The sequence below is a fragment of the Dermacentor albipictus genome, chromosome 7 (assembly GCF_038994185.2).
Source record: "Dermacentor albipictus isolate Rhodes 1998 colony chromosome 7, USDA_Dalb.pri_finalv2, whole genome shotgun sequence".
Taxonomy (NCBI): domain Eukaryota; kingdom Metazoa; phylum Arthropoda; class Arachnida; order Ixodida; family Ixodidae; genus Dermacentor; species Dermacentor albipictus.
This window is the reverse complement of record NC_091827.1, coordinates 99,352,613-99,369,770: the sequence shown is the minus strand read 5'-3', so window position 1 is coordinate 99,369,770 and position 17,158 is coordinate 99,352,613. Positions and strand designations below refer to the sequence as shown.

Genomic DNA, 17,158 nt, shown 5'->3' with positions numbered 1-17,158 from the left:
GAAGGGGCTGCGGCTCACTTGGTCCGCTGCCCGCTCGTTAGAGGGCGCGTCCATCTGTGTTGCGTCTTTCACAATTCAGAATGATGATGATGACGATTGTAATGATAACCTTAATTGGAAAGTGACCATTACCCACTCGGTAGATTGGCCAGTAGTTGAGGGAATTTCATAAATGTATTACGGGATGAACATAAAAATGTTTAAGAAGAAACACAAATCTATTACAAGTAACCAGAGATATTTTTTTTAAGAGGCATTCTGAATGAAGGGTAATATATGTCTCAAAATAAAGTATCAGCCTCGAAGCAAATGAACATTGAGATTGGCATTGAAATTGATGGAGTTATCAAAAGAATTTGTTCACGGCAATGCATCTACGGGAGTGTCCAAGCACGTAAGTCCCGAAAGACAACAAAATAGGAGAGACCTAGGAGGCCAAGCTATCTCAGAATGATGATGTGGGCGCGGCTTGGAGAACACCATGGCGTCCGGGCGCGTGCTGTTTTCTGTGAGACGCGCTTAATTAGAGAAAAGCAACGTGATCATGATTGCGTAAATGTTTCTGGTGCTGAGACAGACGAAGTACGAGAAGCGATTAGAAATGTTGCAAAAAGAAAATACTGATCAGCTCGGGTGTGAACAAGGTACTGTGTTTTAGGTGAGCCCTATTAAAATGTTCTTACGCTTAAGTTGCGGAGCGTTTCTTTTCTGTTTGGGTTTTTCCTTTCTTGTGGTTGGCGTTTATTTTTAGTACCGCCATTATATTTGGCACTAGGGGCCGGCCATTCGGTGACAGTACATACTAACAAGCAGCTTTGTGAATTTAGCCAGCTTGACATGCCGAGCTTCATAGCAACATAGGTAAGCTTAACACATCCTAATAATGGAAAAATGCCTGCACATCTCTCCCTGAACTGTCTTAATACCGCGAGCAAGCGATTAGGCGACGCAAAGTTGTACGTGAATTACCTTTACCTTCCGGAGCTTTTCCTTCCAACCTAAGGCTAGCTATCGTTATTCGAGGGAGCTGTGGTTCGTATTTGCAAAGTTAGCAACACCTATAGCGAAGATGGAGCTTAAGCATCAAAGCGATGTATTGAATGATGAAATTCTACGTCACGTTCTCTATGCAGTGCGGGCCATTCGCCTATGCGACTGCACATTCTCAGCTTCCATCCGGATGGTCTGAGCATTCGTGCTAAAAATAAGAAAACCTACCACTACGCACACGCGATGACGAGACGAGTTGTCGCGAGGCGAAGTTTATTCCAGGATGCAATACTGTAACGGATCGCCTGAGCTGCATCAGGCCGCTTCAAGCTGACCTCCGTCACAAGTGGACGCAGCTCTGTTCGCAAGTGGCGACCGAGTCGAATCGGTTTGACCCGATGAGGCAGCGTCGGTGCCGAAGCGTATGGCTCGTTGCCTTGACACATCTGGCGCTGCCCTGCGCTTGCATATCGGCGAAGTACGGGTACTTGACCTGCTGCGGAGTGCACATGGTAGCGACAGGTGAGCCACACCGGCGACGCCTACTGACGGTGGTGTTACCGCGTTGCCGACGCAGTGGGCACGTCCTGTCGCACTCCGCGCGGGAGCGGTACACTCTCCGGCCTAGGGACGGGCACTTGCCGAGCGGGAAGGTCCACTCGGTGCACGCAGAGCCGTTGTAGTACCACCACGCTTCCGCCACGTCTTGCCTGCAGGGGGCGCAGGCAGTGGTGAGCCCTGACGCTACACGATCGCCACAGTTAACGGGAAATAAACAAAAATAAATTCAGCCATACTAATTAATTAGCCTCATAACATATAATAAAAGCCGTTATTATTGAGAGAAGAGGCTTGCTAAGCCAGAAAAGGCGCGTGAACGAAAGACGGCTGCCGACGTCCCATTGATGTGCCCACCCCACCTTCTCGTGACGTCATTGCTTTTGACGACCTCCTCGGGTTCAGGTAATTTATTATGTGCATGGATCGGCTATACATGTACTCTTATTATAAAAGAATAAGGTGTTGAACTTTTCCTAGGAAGTTTCAAGAAATTTGTTAACACAGAATGGCCCAAATAACAAATACATGTCACACTGACGGGTGAAATTATAAACTTATACAACGTTGTAAATTATTTAAGAAATCATAAAACGCAGGCCTTCACTTAGCTGCTTATATGGCCAAACTGTTAGAATGAAATTATCAAATTAGAGATTGTAAAGGATAACACCACTCTAAAACAATTTAGTTTTTATTGCCAGTGTCCCTTCAAATTACTCTTGTTAGACAATTTAAATGTGTTCAGAGCGCCGATTTTGTTTTTGGCCTGACTACTATTCACTATAAAATTTACACATCTACTTTCGGAGGTACAGATTACGACATTTTAAAAGGGGTCAGGACACCAACCGAAAAAATAGAATTTCAAATATTTTTTAACGTTTCGGCTTCCTCACGGGAGCCTTGTTCACCACGAGTGCAAACCAGTGTAATGTGGGGTTCTTATGTAGGCGCATAACATGGGACGTATTCTGAAACGTTCGCCGCGGCGAACTTTTAGCACTGGCCACGCCTCCGCCGTAGCGGCGCGCGCTGAATGGCTGCTTTGACAAAACCGGAAATGCACTTGCGCCACCTGAATTTCCGGTTTTGTCAAAGCATCCATTCAGAGCGCGCCGCTACGGCGGAGGCGTGGCCAGTGCGAAAAGTTCGCCGCGGCGAACGTTTCAGAATACGTCCCCATGACTAAGACATCTGACATACACGGGCGGAAGATTGTCGATGTTGCGATTTAGTGCGTGCTGAATGGTTTGAATGGTGGAGGGGGCGGGACCAATGACTCCAGTTAAAGGCGTGAAAATCGCTTCTTCTCCTTGGCCGCACACGCGCTTTCCCCCAGTTGATAATATGTGATGCAGTCACACAGTCCCTTGCCAGGGCCTTTGACGCCAGGTGTTGTTTAGTGGCGTCTTTCCTGTGCTGTTGAAGTCGTTTCCTGAAGTTGCCGGTCTCATCTATGTAGACATATGGGCAATCTGCACATGATACGACGTATACGACGCCTGGCAATGTGTCCTTGTCCAGGCGGTCCTTCACGTCGACTGCTCATGCCTGAGTTTCCGCGAGGAAACGTACGCTGCCTGCACATCCTATAATCAAACCGCCTGTGCCAGGATCTCGGTAGTGCCTGGAACGTACAGGATTGCGGCCCGTTTTCAATGCGATAGCAATCGTATGGACACATCAGGCTCATTTCGGCTGTCGGTGTCGCCATCGCCGTGAGGTTCCGTATAAATCATAAGGGTGATAAACACAAACAGCGAGCGAAGGCATGCGAGGGTGAACCGACGATGGCGGCTCAATCTAGCGCGCAGAAGGGAGGAAAGCGGGAAGGAGGCACGCCGTCTTCTGTCGCGCGCAAGGCACCTGGGGAAAGGAGGAAATGGGCGTTCTACTCCGGCGGCTGCTAAAGCCCCTTGATGTTTGAAAGTAGCGACACTCTCCTCCTCACGGCGCTTTCCTCCTCGATTCTCCTCGCCCGCCGGCTGCGCACGGCACGCTATTCCTCCCTGGCTCCCGCGGACGGGCCGCAGGATTCTATGGAGGCGTGTTATTTTGGGCCAGTTGCGCGCCCCAGTGGGGTTGAAAATTTTGAGAAATGTTAATAACAGCATCGATAATGCTAGAGGCAACATTTATGACGGGGTTGGTTTTTTCCTAAAGCCGTATGAACGGTGTATACCGATGTAAAGGGAGCTTTTGAGGCGAGTTTAAACTCCAGACAGTTTTTCTGCCGCATGATGAGATGCTTTACTTTGTGCGTCTGATCTAGTATTGCTTGTGACACATCCCTTTGTGTGCGGCATATTAAGCAAAAGTCTTACACCTCTGTTTGAAGGTCGTGTTGTCACCTACAGAAAATATCGCGTGACCGAAAGAAGGCGGGAAGCGAACCAAAGCATGTGCACCCGTGTATAAGACATGATTATTGATTAGCAAAGTTATGATTGATTAGTGATTGGATTAAGATTAATTCGGGTGTGTTAAGGAGGGTTAAAGTCGATGAAAGTGGATTAGGGTGAATGATGGTGAATTAAGGTGCATTAGTAAATATAAAGGTGTATAAAGAAGGACTAGGCTGGATTAAGGTGGATGAAGGTGGATTAGGGTGAATTAGGAGGGATTAAGGCACATTAGAGGGGCTTAAGGCCGATTAAGTTGGATGAAGGGTGTCTTACCGCAGTAGGCTTTAGAAGGCTTTCACGCTCGCTTCTCTTGGGCGATAAATAAGAACACCTGGCACCCTTTTTTCTTGCCTGTGCGCGTATGTGCACCGCAGTTAATATATTCAGCATGCCTTAATTAGTCGCGAGCGCATCGACTGTCCATGCCTTTGTCTTCACAATGTGAAAGTTATAGCTTTTTTGCTGTGGTCTGTAAACTGAATAGGACGATTGCGGAATTTCAGTGTGAAAAAGCGGTGCCGGCAACCGCTCATTGACTACAGTAGTAGAAGCCGAGGAAGGGCATCTAATGAATATTCTTTAGGGGTCGCCGTCAAGGAAGCGTTAAGAAATACTCGGTATATCTATAGGAGAAGACATTCTATATCTTTAGGCAAGAGAAACGCCTTTGGATAACGTATTGTAATAGTTCACAACGAAATTTTGTTACATTATGTAGTAGCATATTTAAATTTGATTTGAATTAAGCATCACAAAACATTTATAGCAACGAAAATCAAACAGCATTGTCAGCAGAATGTTTTATTTTTATGTACACGCACTAACGTTGGTTGACAAGATACACGTAACCGAGAACATAAAATAGAATATTCGACAACAATAATAATAGTACTGAATATAATATTCAACATCAGAATCAATGCTAGTGTAGAATTATGAGAAAAAGAGACGCTCAAGAGAACACAGCAGTTGTAAGATATCATGAGAAGCCAACAAAGACGCGAAGGACAACATAGGGGAAATTACTAGTGCTTACCGATTGAATTAAACAAATGATAAATTAATGGCAATGAAAGTCAGCGAAAGCAAACTTTTTTCAGCTTCAGCTTTTTTTTCCCGAGTCTTTGTAATATGCGCGGCTCAAATTGGTCTTCAGTGAAATGTAGCTAGAACAATTAGAGAAGAGTTAGTCACTCAGGCAGGATGAGTAAAACGTCTTCATACATGTATAATAATACGTTACTGAGGGCAACCGCATTTTTATGCAACGTACAAATTGCCGCAACAAAAACGCTGGTGAGCAGGCCGGAAGAATTACTAGATGCATTACGATATGATTTGCTACGAGCAATGAGAGACGCCTCACCTCGCAAACAACGCTGTTCTTTGTCGGAACAAAGTTCTTTCGGCCGATGTTATGCAGCCACTGCTTCTTGCGCAAGCCGTCACGCTTTCCTTGCGGTATCACAAAAACGGCATAACCATGCTCAGGCTTCTTGTTGCAGTTATATGCGCAACAGCAAGGCATAGCGCTAGCTTATACAGCAGGAAACACAGCTTTCAACGTTCGCTACGCCGAGCTAAAGCGCCGAGCCAGCCGTGCTGAGGAGGAAAATGGCGCGAACGAAAAAGAAAAACACAAGCAAAACTCAAGATCCGCGCGTTTCCAAGGGCAACGGCAGGGAGACCAATCGTCGTGCAGGAAAACGGGGGCAAAACTGGTTGCCGTGGGGGGGGACGCGCAAGGGGCGAGGAGGAGGCGAGGAGGTCGCGCGGCGGCGGCAGAGTTCAAAGAGTGGCGGTACTTTCAAATTATCAAGGGACTTTAGCGGCTGCTGCGTTGGCGCGACCTCACGCGGGCGGCGATCCCTATCTTGAAAGCAATCTGCGACAGAAGTAGAGTCCCCCCCCCTGCGCCCAGGCAGCACGAAGGTCAATTCGCTCACTGCTGCGGCCGCGCTTCCTCACTCCAGCGTTCTGACAGCGAGTTTCCGGGGTGATCAAGAGAGATGTGCTCAAGTTTGCTTGAGGGCGCGCGACACCATGCTTCTTAATGTAGTTCGTAAGCGGATGTTGAAAAGTCTATACGACCGAAAAATCTGCTATCCTTACTTCGTACAGCTACATATTGATTTGCTATCACAATCGATGCTTCGCATTTCAGACCGAAACTGCGACTTTTTTTTCTTGTTTACTGACCGTTATCAAACCAGGTTATTGTATCGTACAAACTCTCTTGAAGTAACGCAACTGCTTTTGAGTAACACACATGTTTTCTGAAAAGGAGGATGTCACCTGCATGCTCAAGTATGACATACTTCTACACAGATGATGAAAAAATTTTTAAACGGATTATAATTAAGGAAGAGAAGAGAAAAGTTATCTTTAAGCACTCCAGCTTCCAAAGGTAACTTGTTACTGAAGAATAACTGTTTGTTTATAGCTATCACCTGTGAGCGGCTGGAGATATATTGTTTATTAACTGGTAAAATGGCCCGCTGAAAACGAGCAGCTATAATTTCTCAAGCAGGAGTTCATGATTCCTAGTATCGAATGCTTCAGAAGTGTCGACAAACAAAGCACATGGAAACCTGTGCTGGTCTAACACTGTGCTTAATTCGTCTGAAAATTACTCGTGCAGAACCACAGCGCACCATCCCGTGACAAAGCCAAGCTGAGGGCTTGATATGACTGCAAACATATTTAGAAACTAAGTAATGGTTTCTAATATGATTACTTCTATTAGTTGTGACATGATACGCCAGATCGAAATAGATCGGTAACTATCAACGCCACCTTTCTTTCCTCCTTTAATAACAGCCTTACAATAGCCGTTTCATTTAATTAGCCGCCGTGGTGGCTTAGCGGCTGTGGTGTTGCGCTGCTAAAGAAGAGGTCACGTGACCGAATCCAGGCCGCGGTGGCCGCATTTCGATGGAGGCGGTTGGCAAAAACGCCCGTGTTCCGTGAATTAGGGCCATGTAAGAGCTCCCCAGGTATGGTATGGTATGGTAAAACTTTACTGAAGTCCTGCAGATCGTGAGTCTTCACGAAGTGGGTCGCTCCCACGTGGGAACCGGAAGGCCGCGCCTCTCGGTCACATCGTGGGCTTACTGGAAAGTCGAGAGTTGGTGAGCCAGAAGAGGGCTGCGGAGAACCGCCTCCGATCTGGCCGAGCTGTCATCGATGATAGAGCGTGACCGGGAGCACCGCCAGAGCATGTGTTCTAACGTGGCTATTTCTACACAATCGCGGCAAGTACCATCAGTGTAACTATCCGGATAGATTATATGTAAGAGCGACGGATTGGAATACGTATTCGTTTGTAGTAGACGGAGCGTTAGTGCTTCAGCTCTATTGAGCCGCGGATGAGGAACGAAGTAGGTTCTACGGCTGAGGTAGTAGTATTTTGTAATCTCGTTGTAGGTGGAGGGCGTGTGTCTGTCCTCTGGGGAGTCGGATTTTGGTCAGGGGTAGCGCGGTGGGCTAGTTCACGCGCAGCGCCGTGAGCCGGCTCATTGAGGTTGGGAGAAGCACCCTCTATCTGACCCTGATGTGCGGGAAACCAATAAATGAAGCAGTGCGTGATTGCGGTGCCCCAAAGAAGTGTGAGAGCCTGTTTCGAAACGGTACCTTTTTCAAATGCTCTGACTGGAGACCTCGGATCACCATAGATGACATCCCGTGAGCTATCCAGCAGGGCTAGTGCAATAGCCATTTGTTCAACAATTTCGGAGTCCCTCGTCCGGCCCGCGGCAGCATATGTGATCCCTTGGCGGCCATCGACAGTCACAATGGTGAACGCCCGACGTCCCTTACAAGAAGTGGCAGCCACAAAGCTGACTTGTCGCTGATCACTGTGCATTTGCCTAAGGAGGTTGGCCGCCCTTGCCCTTCTTCTGCCACGATTATAATCGGGGTGCATGTTCCTAGGTATGGGCGCGACCGTAATGTTCTCACGAATCGACGGAGGAACGGCAGAGAACTCCTGCGCTACTCTATCGGGGTGATATCCGAGTTCCCGTGAGATTGATCTCCCGCCTTTGTTGTAGTGAGGCGAGCTAGCTGTGTGCGCTGCTCGGCCTCTGAACTCTTCTCGAGTATTATGAATGCCATACCGCATAAAGCGCTCTGTACAAATGTATACGAGTAACCCGAGAACCCGCTAAGTAATCTTGCTAAGCTGTGCATTCAATTTATTCCGCTCTGCCCATCCATCGATTCATGGCTGCCACGTATGTAATAAATTGGCGCATGACGAAGGCATGCATTAGTCGAATGAGGTTATCCTATTTGATTTCATGATGCCGATTTGATACCCTCCGAACTAAATGAACGGCACTTTCAGTTCTAGGAATTAGCTTGCCTATAGTCTTGCCATTTGTACTTCCTGACTCGACGATCATGCCCAAGACCTTGATTGAATCGACTCTGGGTATGCGGCAACCTCTTCTTGTATATAGGTTAATGTCTCTGTTTCTAACGATGTCCACTCCTTGGGACTTGGACCGCGTTCCTTTGGACTATACAGTAGGAGTTCCGACTTCAAGGGGGAGCATCTGAGACCGGTGCGTTCGAGATAGGTTTCGATAGCGTCTATAGATTCCTGTAAAGCTCCCTGAACGTGACCATCATTGCCTTCTGAGCACCATAGAGTTATATCGTCAGCATACATAGTGTGTTTGATGCCTTCAATCTCGAGAAGCGTTCTGCTAAGGCCGACCATGGCTATATTGAATAAAGAGGGGGAAATTATTGCCCCCTGTGGTGTGCCCCTCTCGCCAAGTTTCAGCTGTTGTGATTCGAGATCGGCCACCCGCAGGATAGCCTTCCTATCCGAGAGGAACTATATAACATAGTTGTAAAATCTCTCACCCGGATTGAGCCGAGATATCGAGGCTAGGATATCCGAATATAGAACGTTGTCGAAGGCCTTCTCAAGATCAAGTCCCAAAACGACCTAAGTGTCGCTAGAGTCGTTGTCTGTGATTTGATGCTTAATCAGTTTCATAGTATCCTGTATGGATAGGCCTGCTCTGAATCCCATCATATTATGGTGGTAAATGTCGTTATTCTCCAAGAACCGGGACAGTCGATTCAGGACCGCGTGCTCGGCTACCTTACCCGCACAGGATATAAGCGAGATGGGCGTCGAGTTATCAACGCTAAGTGCTTTGCCAGGTTTGGGTCAGAATGAAATCGTGGTTTTGGCACGTAGTAACTCAGAATTCATGTTACTTAATTGCGTCGGCAGTGTGGCGGTCTCCAGCAATCCAATAAGTATGACAAGAGGAATACCGCATAGCGCGTCGAAGTTTCGTTGGTGCAAAAATACCGATATGGCGTCTACATATACTAGCTGGCTTATGCCACCTGAAGCCGGCAACCATTCGTGCGAGTACGTAAAACGTGATCGTCAGTAAGAACGCCGAAGGTGACATGATTTTTTTTTCTAGAGCGGGCAGATGGACCTGTCAAGGTTGCTCCGGAAACGCGCGCGAAATGTTTTTGAAATATTGATTGAAGACTGTAGCCGTCAGTGCAAGATCGCTTTGAAAACCACCGGCTAGCTTTGAATTGGCAGTTTTTTCCCCACGTAGGCGGTTTATCAGCGACCACGCCTTCGCCGGGTTTCTAACTGATAATCGACAATGACGTTGAAGGTGTGGAAAACCTGTAAGCGGTATTCAATTGCCACGAAAACTTTTAAATAGTTTTTTTCCCACGTAGCTACTATCGACCTATGTAATTTTTGCCTGCAAGTATTCGTTCTTTCCCATGAAATGGATTATTCGCCGCACTTGCTGGCAGTGCAGCGTTGTGACATTTCCTGGATTTCTCGTATAATTTCCAATTGCGTTGCTATAAACATATTTACCCTTTTAGTGCTTTCGACTTGTACCCCCTCTCTTGCAACATCACTTCCATGGCTGCAGTAAGTCAAATAAATAAATAAATAAATCGCTCAATTGTTGCTACCCGTGTCGAATGCACAGAGCTTTCGAAAGAGTCCACGAGGGAAAGAAATAAGACGAAATAGACTCGAAGGCATCAAATGGCTCGTTGAGCGAAAAAAGTCGGCGTCCGTAGCTGCGAAACGACACCTACATTCTCATTGGCTGCGACGTCACGTCACGTGCGTGCCTCGATGGAGGGGAGAGGGCATCGCCGTCAGACACGTTACCCTCACTCGCGGAAATCTGTTATCCGCGCGTTCCATGGCCGCGCGAGCGCTCGCTTGCGTTCTGACTTCGTCTCGGTAATCGCTGTAAAAAATTATTGTACAGTATGAAAAAGAGAATATATTCGAAAGCAAAAACATTGCCAGTAGTGAGTTTTGAACCTACGACGCAACGCTCAGAAGTCAGTTGTCTTATCCTTTGGACTAAATCAGCGCCTCCTAGATAACAGGCGCGTGCAATCTGCTTTACGACATCATGCTACTTGAACCGAAATGTCGATTGCCAAGCGAAGCGTGACGAAGTGGCCAGGTCAAAATCACCGCGGCTTACTCGGGAGCTTCCCCAAGATTCTATGGCAGTCGGACAAGGTAGCATGACGTCACGGATCGAAGTGTACTGGCTTTATGCCATCTAGGAGGCATTGGCGCAGCATTTCAGCTTTTGTTTCAACGTGCTCAATTGCCCGCGAGGAGTTCATAATCGAAGGACAACTCAGCGGCATTCAACTGGACATTAATGTTTTGGCATTCACAGCTCATAAGAAGTGTTTAGGTGTCATCGGGTTTTTTACGGTGAAGCTGTACAAAGCTAGTTTCCAGTGAATTGATGTCAGCAGACCAAGAACCGTAAGCCACTCACTAAGATAGCGCAATACTGGGCCGACACGAGGCGGAGGTGGACCAGGCTTCAACTGCCTCGTCAAGTAAAAAAAAGAAAAAAAAGAAAAGTTTTTACGTGCCCAAACCACGATAGGATTATGAGGCACGCCGTAGTTGCTTTTAAAAATTGGTTTTACTTTCTTTTGTTTGTTGAATACCTTGGATAAAGTTAGCTGGGACACTCTCTATACTCCATCGCACAAGTCGTTTGCAGCACTCCGGAAGCTGACTCCTTAGCCAATAGGAAGAATGGACGCTCCTGGAGATATGTTCACCCGCGCCACGTCGTCTGTTCCCCCCCCCCCCCCCCCACAGTAATTTGCATGCACAATGGTCCTAACACGTCACATATCGCTGTTATGTGTCATGTACCACGCAACAATAAAACTCGCAAATTCCACCAATAATGAGAACCGGTACTATAAACCGCTGCGCTCGGAATATAGCTGTGTACTCCTCGCACCTTCGGCAGTGCTGCAAACGACCTGTGAGAGGGAGTATAGCGCTATGCGTGAGTCTGTGCAATAAAGTATACGGAGTGTCCCAGCTAACCTTAGTTTAAGAATATGCAAATGCCACGTAGGTGCACAAAACAAAGGTAATGTTGTTTGCCGTTGCTTGGAGATACTCATGCCGCCTAATTAGACAATTAGTCTTATTTAATTATTCAGGATCTCAAACATTATAATTAGATGAATAGCGTCAAAGGGAATAATGTAGAGTGACATGAAGAACTCCCGATACAGATTTCTGCTGCTCAACCCGTGCTACATGAAAGTGTTTTTCCGATCATGAAAGAAGCCCACAAATGCACGCAAATTGCCGAGCGACTGGCCGCTCGAGATACTTTGCGACGGAAAACAACATTACCTTTGTTCTGTGTACCTAAGTGGCATTTACATATCTTAAAAACATGGCTAAAGTTAGCTGGGAGATCCTGTATATGGCTTCGCGCTGTTTTAATGGGAGAGACTAGTTGAAACTTCAATGATAGACATGTAGTTGAGCGATAGTTTGTGCTCTGCCACCGAGGCGAGAAACCAGCTGCGCAAAGCCCTTGGGAGGTAGGCGCAGAAAGCTTCACGTTAAAACACTATTACTGGCATGTTTCAGCAGAGCGTTACCACCTGGCCAGGTGCGAAAAGAACATGCGCAGTGCACATTATCCACAGGACGAGCATGTGGCTCTAGCCAGGGCCCGGTAAAGGTCAATCATAAAACAAATTCTGGCGCTTTACAGGCCGAGAACACTATCTGATTATGAAGCGCACCGTAGTGGGGGACTGGGGAGTAATTTTGACCGCCTGGGGTTCCTTAATGTGCACACACTCCACGGTACACGGGCGTATTGTTGCATTTCGCCCCCACCAAAACCCTGTCCCCACGACCAGGAGTTCATGGCGCGACTTCGTGCATAACAGCGCAATGCCATAGCCCTGAGGCCGCCGCGACTGTTACCGGACTGCAAGAGTTTTCCCGCTGTTCCCCGTCGTGCGGGTGCTCACCTCGTGCAAGTGGTGAAGAGGGTGCTCTCGTAGCAGCGGTCGTGCGGTTCTCCGCCGTCCGCGTGCACGCAGCTGGCCAGGCAGCTCCCGAGGTTCGGGAAGCGGTTGGCGCCGCGGTTGCACAGGTGCACGCTGTCCTCCGCCGCGGAGAGGCAGGCGTGCGACGAGGCGCTGTAGTAGACCCCGCTCGCGACGGCAGCAGCGGTGCAGTAGGTGTAGAAGTGGCCGCCGCACTCGTGCGAAAGCTGCTGGGACAGAGGAGACAGCAGCCGGCTGTGTTCGTACAAGATGCTTCAACTTGAAATGTAGAAGAGGTGGGGATACACTGCTCAGGTTAAATGTGACCGCTATGCAGGCCCCTGTGAGTGCAAATAAAGGGAACACACGCGTCGGCCCCTAATGACCTGGTCGAGCTTCCGTGAGAAAATAAGGGAATCTCTGCACGCTTTGAGTGACGAAGGCACGTCAGAAGGCGAGAGCTCACAGATTTCAGTGGGGTATGCTTATAGCGTCGAATGCGAGCACCAACGACGTGGTGACGGCACTGGAAAGCACGTGTGTGAGACATGGAAGATTCTTAATAAACGAGAAGAAAGGAGGTTAACCGAGGGGCCCGATTTTTAGTAGTCATACCAACAAACACTGACACCAAGGACAACATAGGGGAAATTACTTGTGCTTAATAAATTAAATGAAGAAACGATACATTCATCGAAATTAAAGTGGATGAACAACAACTTGCCGCAGGTGGGAACCGAACCAACAACCTTCGCATTTCGCGTGCGATACTCTACCAATTAAGCTACCACGGCGCCGTTTCCCCATCCACTTTCTTGGGTATTTATGTATTTTAGTAGAACCCTGGAAGTGTTAGCCAGCGCCACCACTCACAGACCTTGGCGGCGGACGTGAAACATCCATTTTGCCACAGGCGTCACGATAACGTGATCTTTTTGGGTGAAGGTAACTGGTCAATAAACCCACACGTGCTACCTGAAGGCATCAATGTTGCAGGATTCGAGACCCGCGTTATGCAATAAACGAGAACAAAGGTGGTTAACCGAGGGGACCTATCTTTAGTAGTCATATCATAAGAAGCCCACAAACACTGACACCAAGGACAACACAGGGGAAATTACTTATGCTTAATAAAGTAAATGAACAAACGATACACTAATGGAAATTAAAGTGGATGAAAAAACAAGTTGCCGCAGGTGGGAACCGAACCCACAACCTTCGCATCCATCCACTTTAACCACAACCATCCACTTTAATTACCATTATAGTATTGTTCCTTCATTTCAATTATTAAGCACAAGTAATTTCCCCTATGTTGTACTTGGTGTCAGTGTTTGTTGGCTTCTTATGATATGGAAGATTATTGTAGTTCAGAAGGCAAGGACTTACATGCAAGGACACACGCCGCGGAAGCTTCACGCAGAAGCTGCACAAAGCTTCTATGTCGACGATGAACCAATTACTCGCGCATTCTAGTGACTTCAGCGCACACACATGGAATGACTGCACGTGCGTTGGATAACCTGTCGGGTGCCGAAGGTGGTTCTTGCCCATTCGTTTATGCGGCTACTGCGTCGAAGTCGGCCACTTGTGTCTTTTTTTTTGCTGAGATACCACTCCGATAAAGCCTCACGATGAAGGATTTGTGCATGCGTGAACCTCCTTTTGAAACACTTTCCCTCTCCCCTCTCCGATACCTTGAAATTCTCAATTACTTGCGGCTCCTAACTGTACGGTTACTTCAACGTATTTACCGGTGCCCCATTTGCTTTCATCCTATACCTGTCCGCCAACTGCGTTTTCCACACACACACAACACACACACACACGCACACACACACACACAACACACACACACACACACACACACACGCACGCACGCACGCACACACACACACACGCACGCACGTACGCACGCACGAACGCACGCACACACACACACAACACACACACACACACAACACACACGCACGCACGCACGCACGCACACACACACACACGCACGCACGTACGCACACACACAACACACACACACACACGCACACACACACGCACACACATATATGCGCAATCTGGTGCGCAGCTTACCGCTCGGTTCACAGTATGCCGTCCCGCGCTCGTCGCCGTGCGTGTCACCGGCCCTGCCGCAGTGCTGTCGGCCAAACCTCGCTGCGTAGCGGTTGGCAGAAGTCGCCGGGGAGCGGTGACCCTGTGTGGTCTGGTAGGCCTTGCGCGGGGACGAACGGTCACGCTCGGCATTGCTCGCACCGGAGCATTGATGGGCGGCAGTGGCGCGGCGATCCTTATGTCTCCCGACTGGAACGGCCTCATCACGTGGGGCATTTCCGAGGCTTCCATCTCAGCGACCGCAGTCGAAAACTTACTTGCCAACGCCACTAGGACGACGACGGCCAGGAGGGCAGCTGCGAGAGCTGCAACGCCGACTTTGCGCATGGTCAGATGCGGCGACGTTGCATCGTCGTTGTCTGATGGCACCTCCGGAAAGGCTTCCAGTTGAGGAAAGGGTTGGAACGTTTGGGACCACCTGCTGCCAAGCGCAGGCCTGGCCCAATAGTAACCTTGGACCATCGAGTTTCTTTCCGCGAACGGGTCAGTCATTACTGGCAGTTTACTTTCAAACAAGGCATGCGTAGACGAAGGCATCAGTTCACCGACGGACCCGTAGAACGGGCTGTTCCGTGTCCAGTGTGCGGCACCGCCTCCGTAAGGGTAGGGCGCAGCCAGCGGGCCTTCCGTGGCTGGCTGGAGAACGGGTGCCACGAAGGGCCCGGTCACGTAAGAGGCGCTCTCTTCGACTTTAGGCACGGCGAAGGAGACCCGACGGGCCCGAGCTTGCGGAGAAGGCGTGCGCAGGGCAGACTTTGGGTGGTTCTTCGAAGCGCCGATCATCTCGACCTTGTGCCGCTAGTTGATGTCCCACTAGAAAAACGGCTCAGCTCCTTTGCTTTGCTTTGTTTTCCTTGGAGAGGGGCTCACACCCACTATGGGGGATCGGCCAGCTCCACGAGGTGTTTCTTCGTCCTCTTTCTTGTTGTGATAGCGGCTGTCAAATTTGGATATCACTTACTGTTTATTTCCATAAAACCGACTGAGCAAGAAAGTACACTAACATAAGCAATAATGCTACACAGAGGATGTGTGCCTGCATACCAGTTCCTGTCGTGAATAAGGGGGAGCACTTCTTTTAGCAGCCAGTGTTTCAGTACTGATGGGTGTCAATGGCTCTAATTGTGCCTCCCAGGCGCTTAGATGCTGCAGTTGTATCGATAAATGTAGCAGCGAAATAAATGACGTGGTGCACGAAATAGGGTGGTACACATCTCACCTGCTGTGCTAAGCTGTGCTGTGCTAAGCACTTTTGTGACTTCATCCATAGAAGGATACATTCAGGATTGTGGCGTCTCCTTCCCAGCAACTTAGGTGGGCGCTTTCGAGGGTCCGCGCATTCGTAATTTTGATGTGGCCTGGAAGGTTTTAGCCATATTTCAAGGAACCCTGATAGCCTAGCATGAGATGGGGAGGATGAACCATTCATTCAACGAAATGAAGAGACACGAGCGACGAGAGCTTCTGCTTCTCCTCGCTTCGGTGTAGCGCCAGTGAGGGGAGACCTACATCTAGGAGTCATATATGGCTGCCGCCGCCCGCCCGGCCCGGCACAGCGCCACGCGGGTTTGATCTGGATAGAACAGCCTCGCACTGTATGTTGGGTTTGCAATGAGCGAAAGGTTGGGAGTGACAAGCACAAGTGGCGTGATGAAGTGACAGGTACTCTCCACAGTGCGGACACTTGCATATATACGACGGGTTGTGTGGCGTGATAGACGCTTAGGTAAGGATATATGTTTATTTGCAGTTCCGGGCATGCAACTGCATCCTCCAAAGTGAGGGTTTTATGAGGGTATGTATATAGACCGTAGAATAGGTGATAGTGTTGAGGAGGTGGGAGCAGGGTGCTGGTATGAGTTCCATTTGGTCTGCATTTCCTTCTCCGTTGTGCGGGGTACGGATGGCATAAGCTGAGGCAACGGAGTGAACCCCATAGTTTTCGTTGAGATAATCGTGGCCAGGAGTTCACAATATAGCTTTCCACTGTGGGAGGGAGGGTGCGTTTGGGAGGATGCGATAGGCAGAGAAGTACAGCTTGCCTCGAAGGTAACTGCGACATGCCTTCTGGGAGTTCGAAATGACGATGACCCTATCTTGATTTTGACGTGCCACGAGGGACGGCCGCCTCCTCCAATGCCGCCGTGGGGCTGTTCCGAAAACCGAGGTCACATCCTGCAGGTTGCTGTCAACGACGCTCACTGTGTAGGCTTAGCGATGGGAGATCTTGACTGCGTCTACGTGGGATGTATGAGGCTGATCGCCATAGTGGTGCTGGAGGGCTTGTTTTCGAGCTTGTTGACTCTGGGAGTAATGCTAAGGGTGCATGTTGCGAGGGATGAAAATGATACGAATGCGTTACATGTTTGGTGCGGCTCGCATATGGGCACAGCGATCACGTTGGCGATGAGCGCGTGTCCGAGGTTTCGCAAAACCTGTCTGCCAGCTGAGGCGCTTTGTAGGCGTCCACGCTGATTAGTCAGAGGGGCCTTAATAATGGCATCGAATGTGACAGAATTTTTTTCGTGCACACATCGAGTTCGCGTGTTCGGTGTGACGCACCTCTATGCGTCATGGCAAACTTACGAAGTTCATACACACGGAACTTCAAGTCAGTTCAACATATTCACACCGAGCCTCTTACATTGTTTTCCTAAACTGGTACCATTTACGTGGTGCGTATTGCTTGACAGAGATACATGGAGAGATAC

The 17,158-nt window shown here is 48.8% G+C and overlaps 1 protein-coding gene across 1 annotated transcript; it reads right to left on the bottom strand.

Annotated features, from left to right (window-relative positions):
* Positions 1 to 1,246: 1,246 nt before the first annotated feature.
* Positions 1,247 to 15,353, bottom strand: LOC135916850 (uncharacterized). Its single transcript, XM_065450278.1, has 3 exons — positions 14,409 to 15,353; positions 12,303 to 12,547; positions 1,247 to 1,700 (listed from the first exon to the last, which is right to left on the bottom strand). Exons 1-3 carry the CDS (start codon positions 15,228 to 15,230, stop codon positions 1,331 to 1,333), a joined length of 1,437 nt encoding a protein of 478 aa, XP_065306350.1. The 5' UTR covers positions 15,231 to 15,353; the 3' UTR covers positions 1,247 to 1,330.
* Positions 15,354 to 17,158: the final 1,805 nt, after the last annotated feature.

Bases quoted from the DNA above. Each gene is read 5' to 3' on its own strand.
- LOC135916850 (XM_065450278.1), bottom strand. From the start codon at position 15,230: ATGATCGGCGCTTCGAAGAACCACCCAAAGTCTGCCCTGCGCACGCCT. The intron at 12,548-14,408 runs GTAAGCTGCGCA...CTGTCCCAGCAG, and splicing joins GGCATACTGTGAACCGAGCG to CTTTCGCACGAGTGCGGCGG. The intron at 1,701-12,302 runs GTGAGCACCCGC...CGCCCCCTGCAG, and splicing joins CTCTTCACCACTTGCACGAG to GCAAGACGTGGCGGAAGCGT.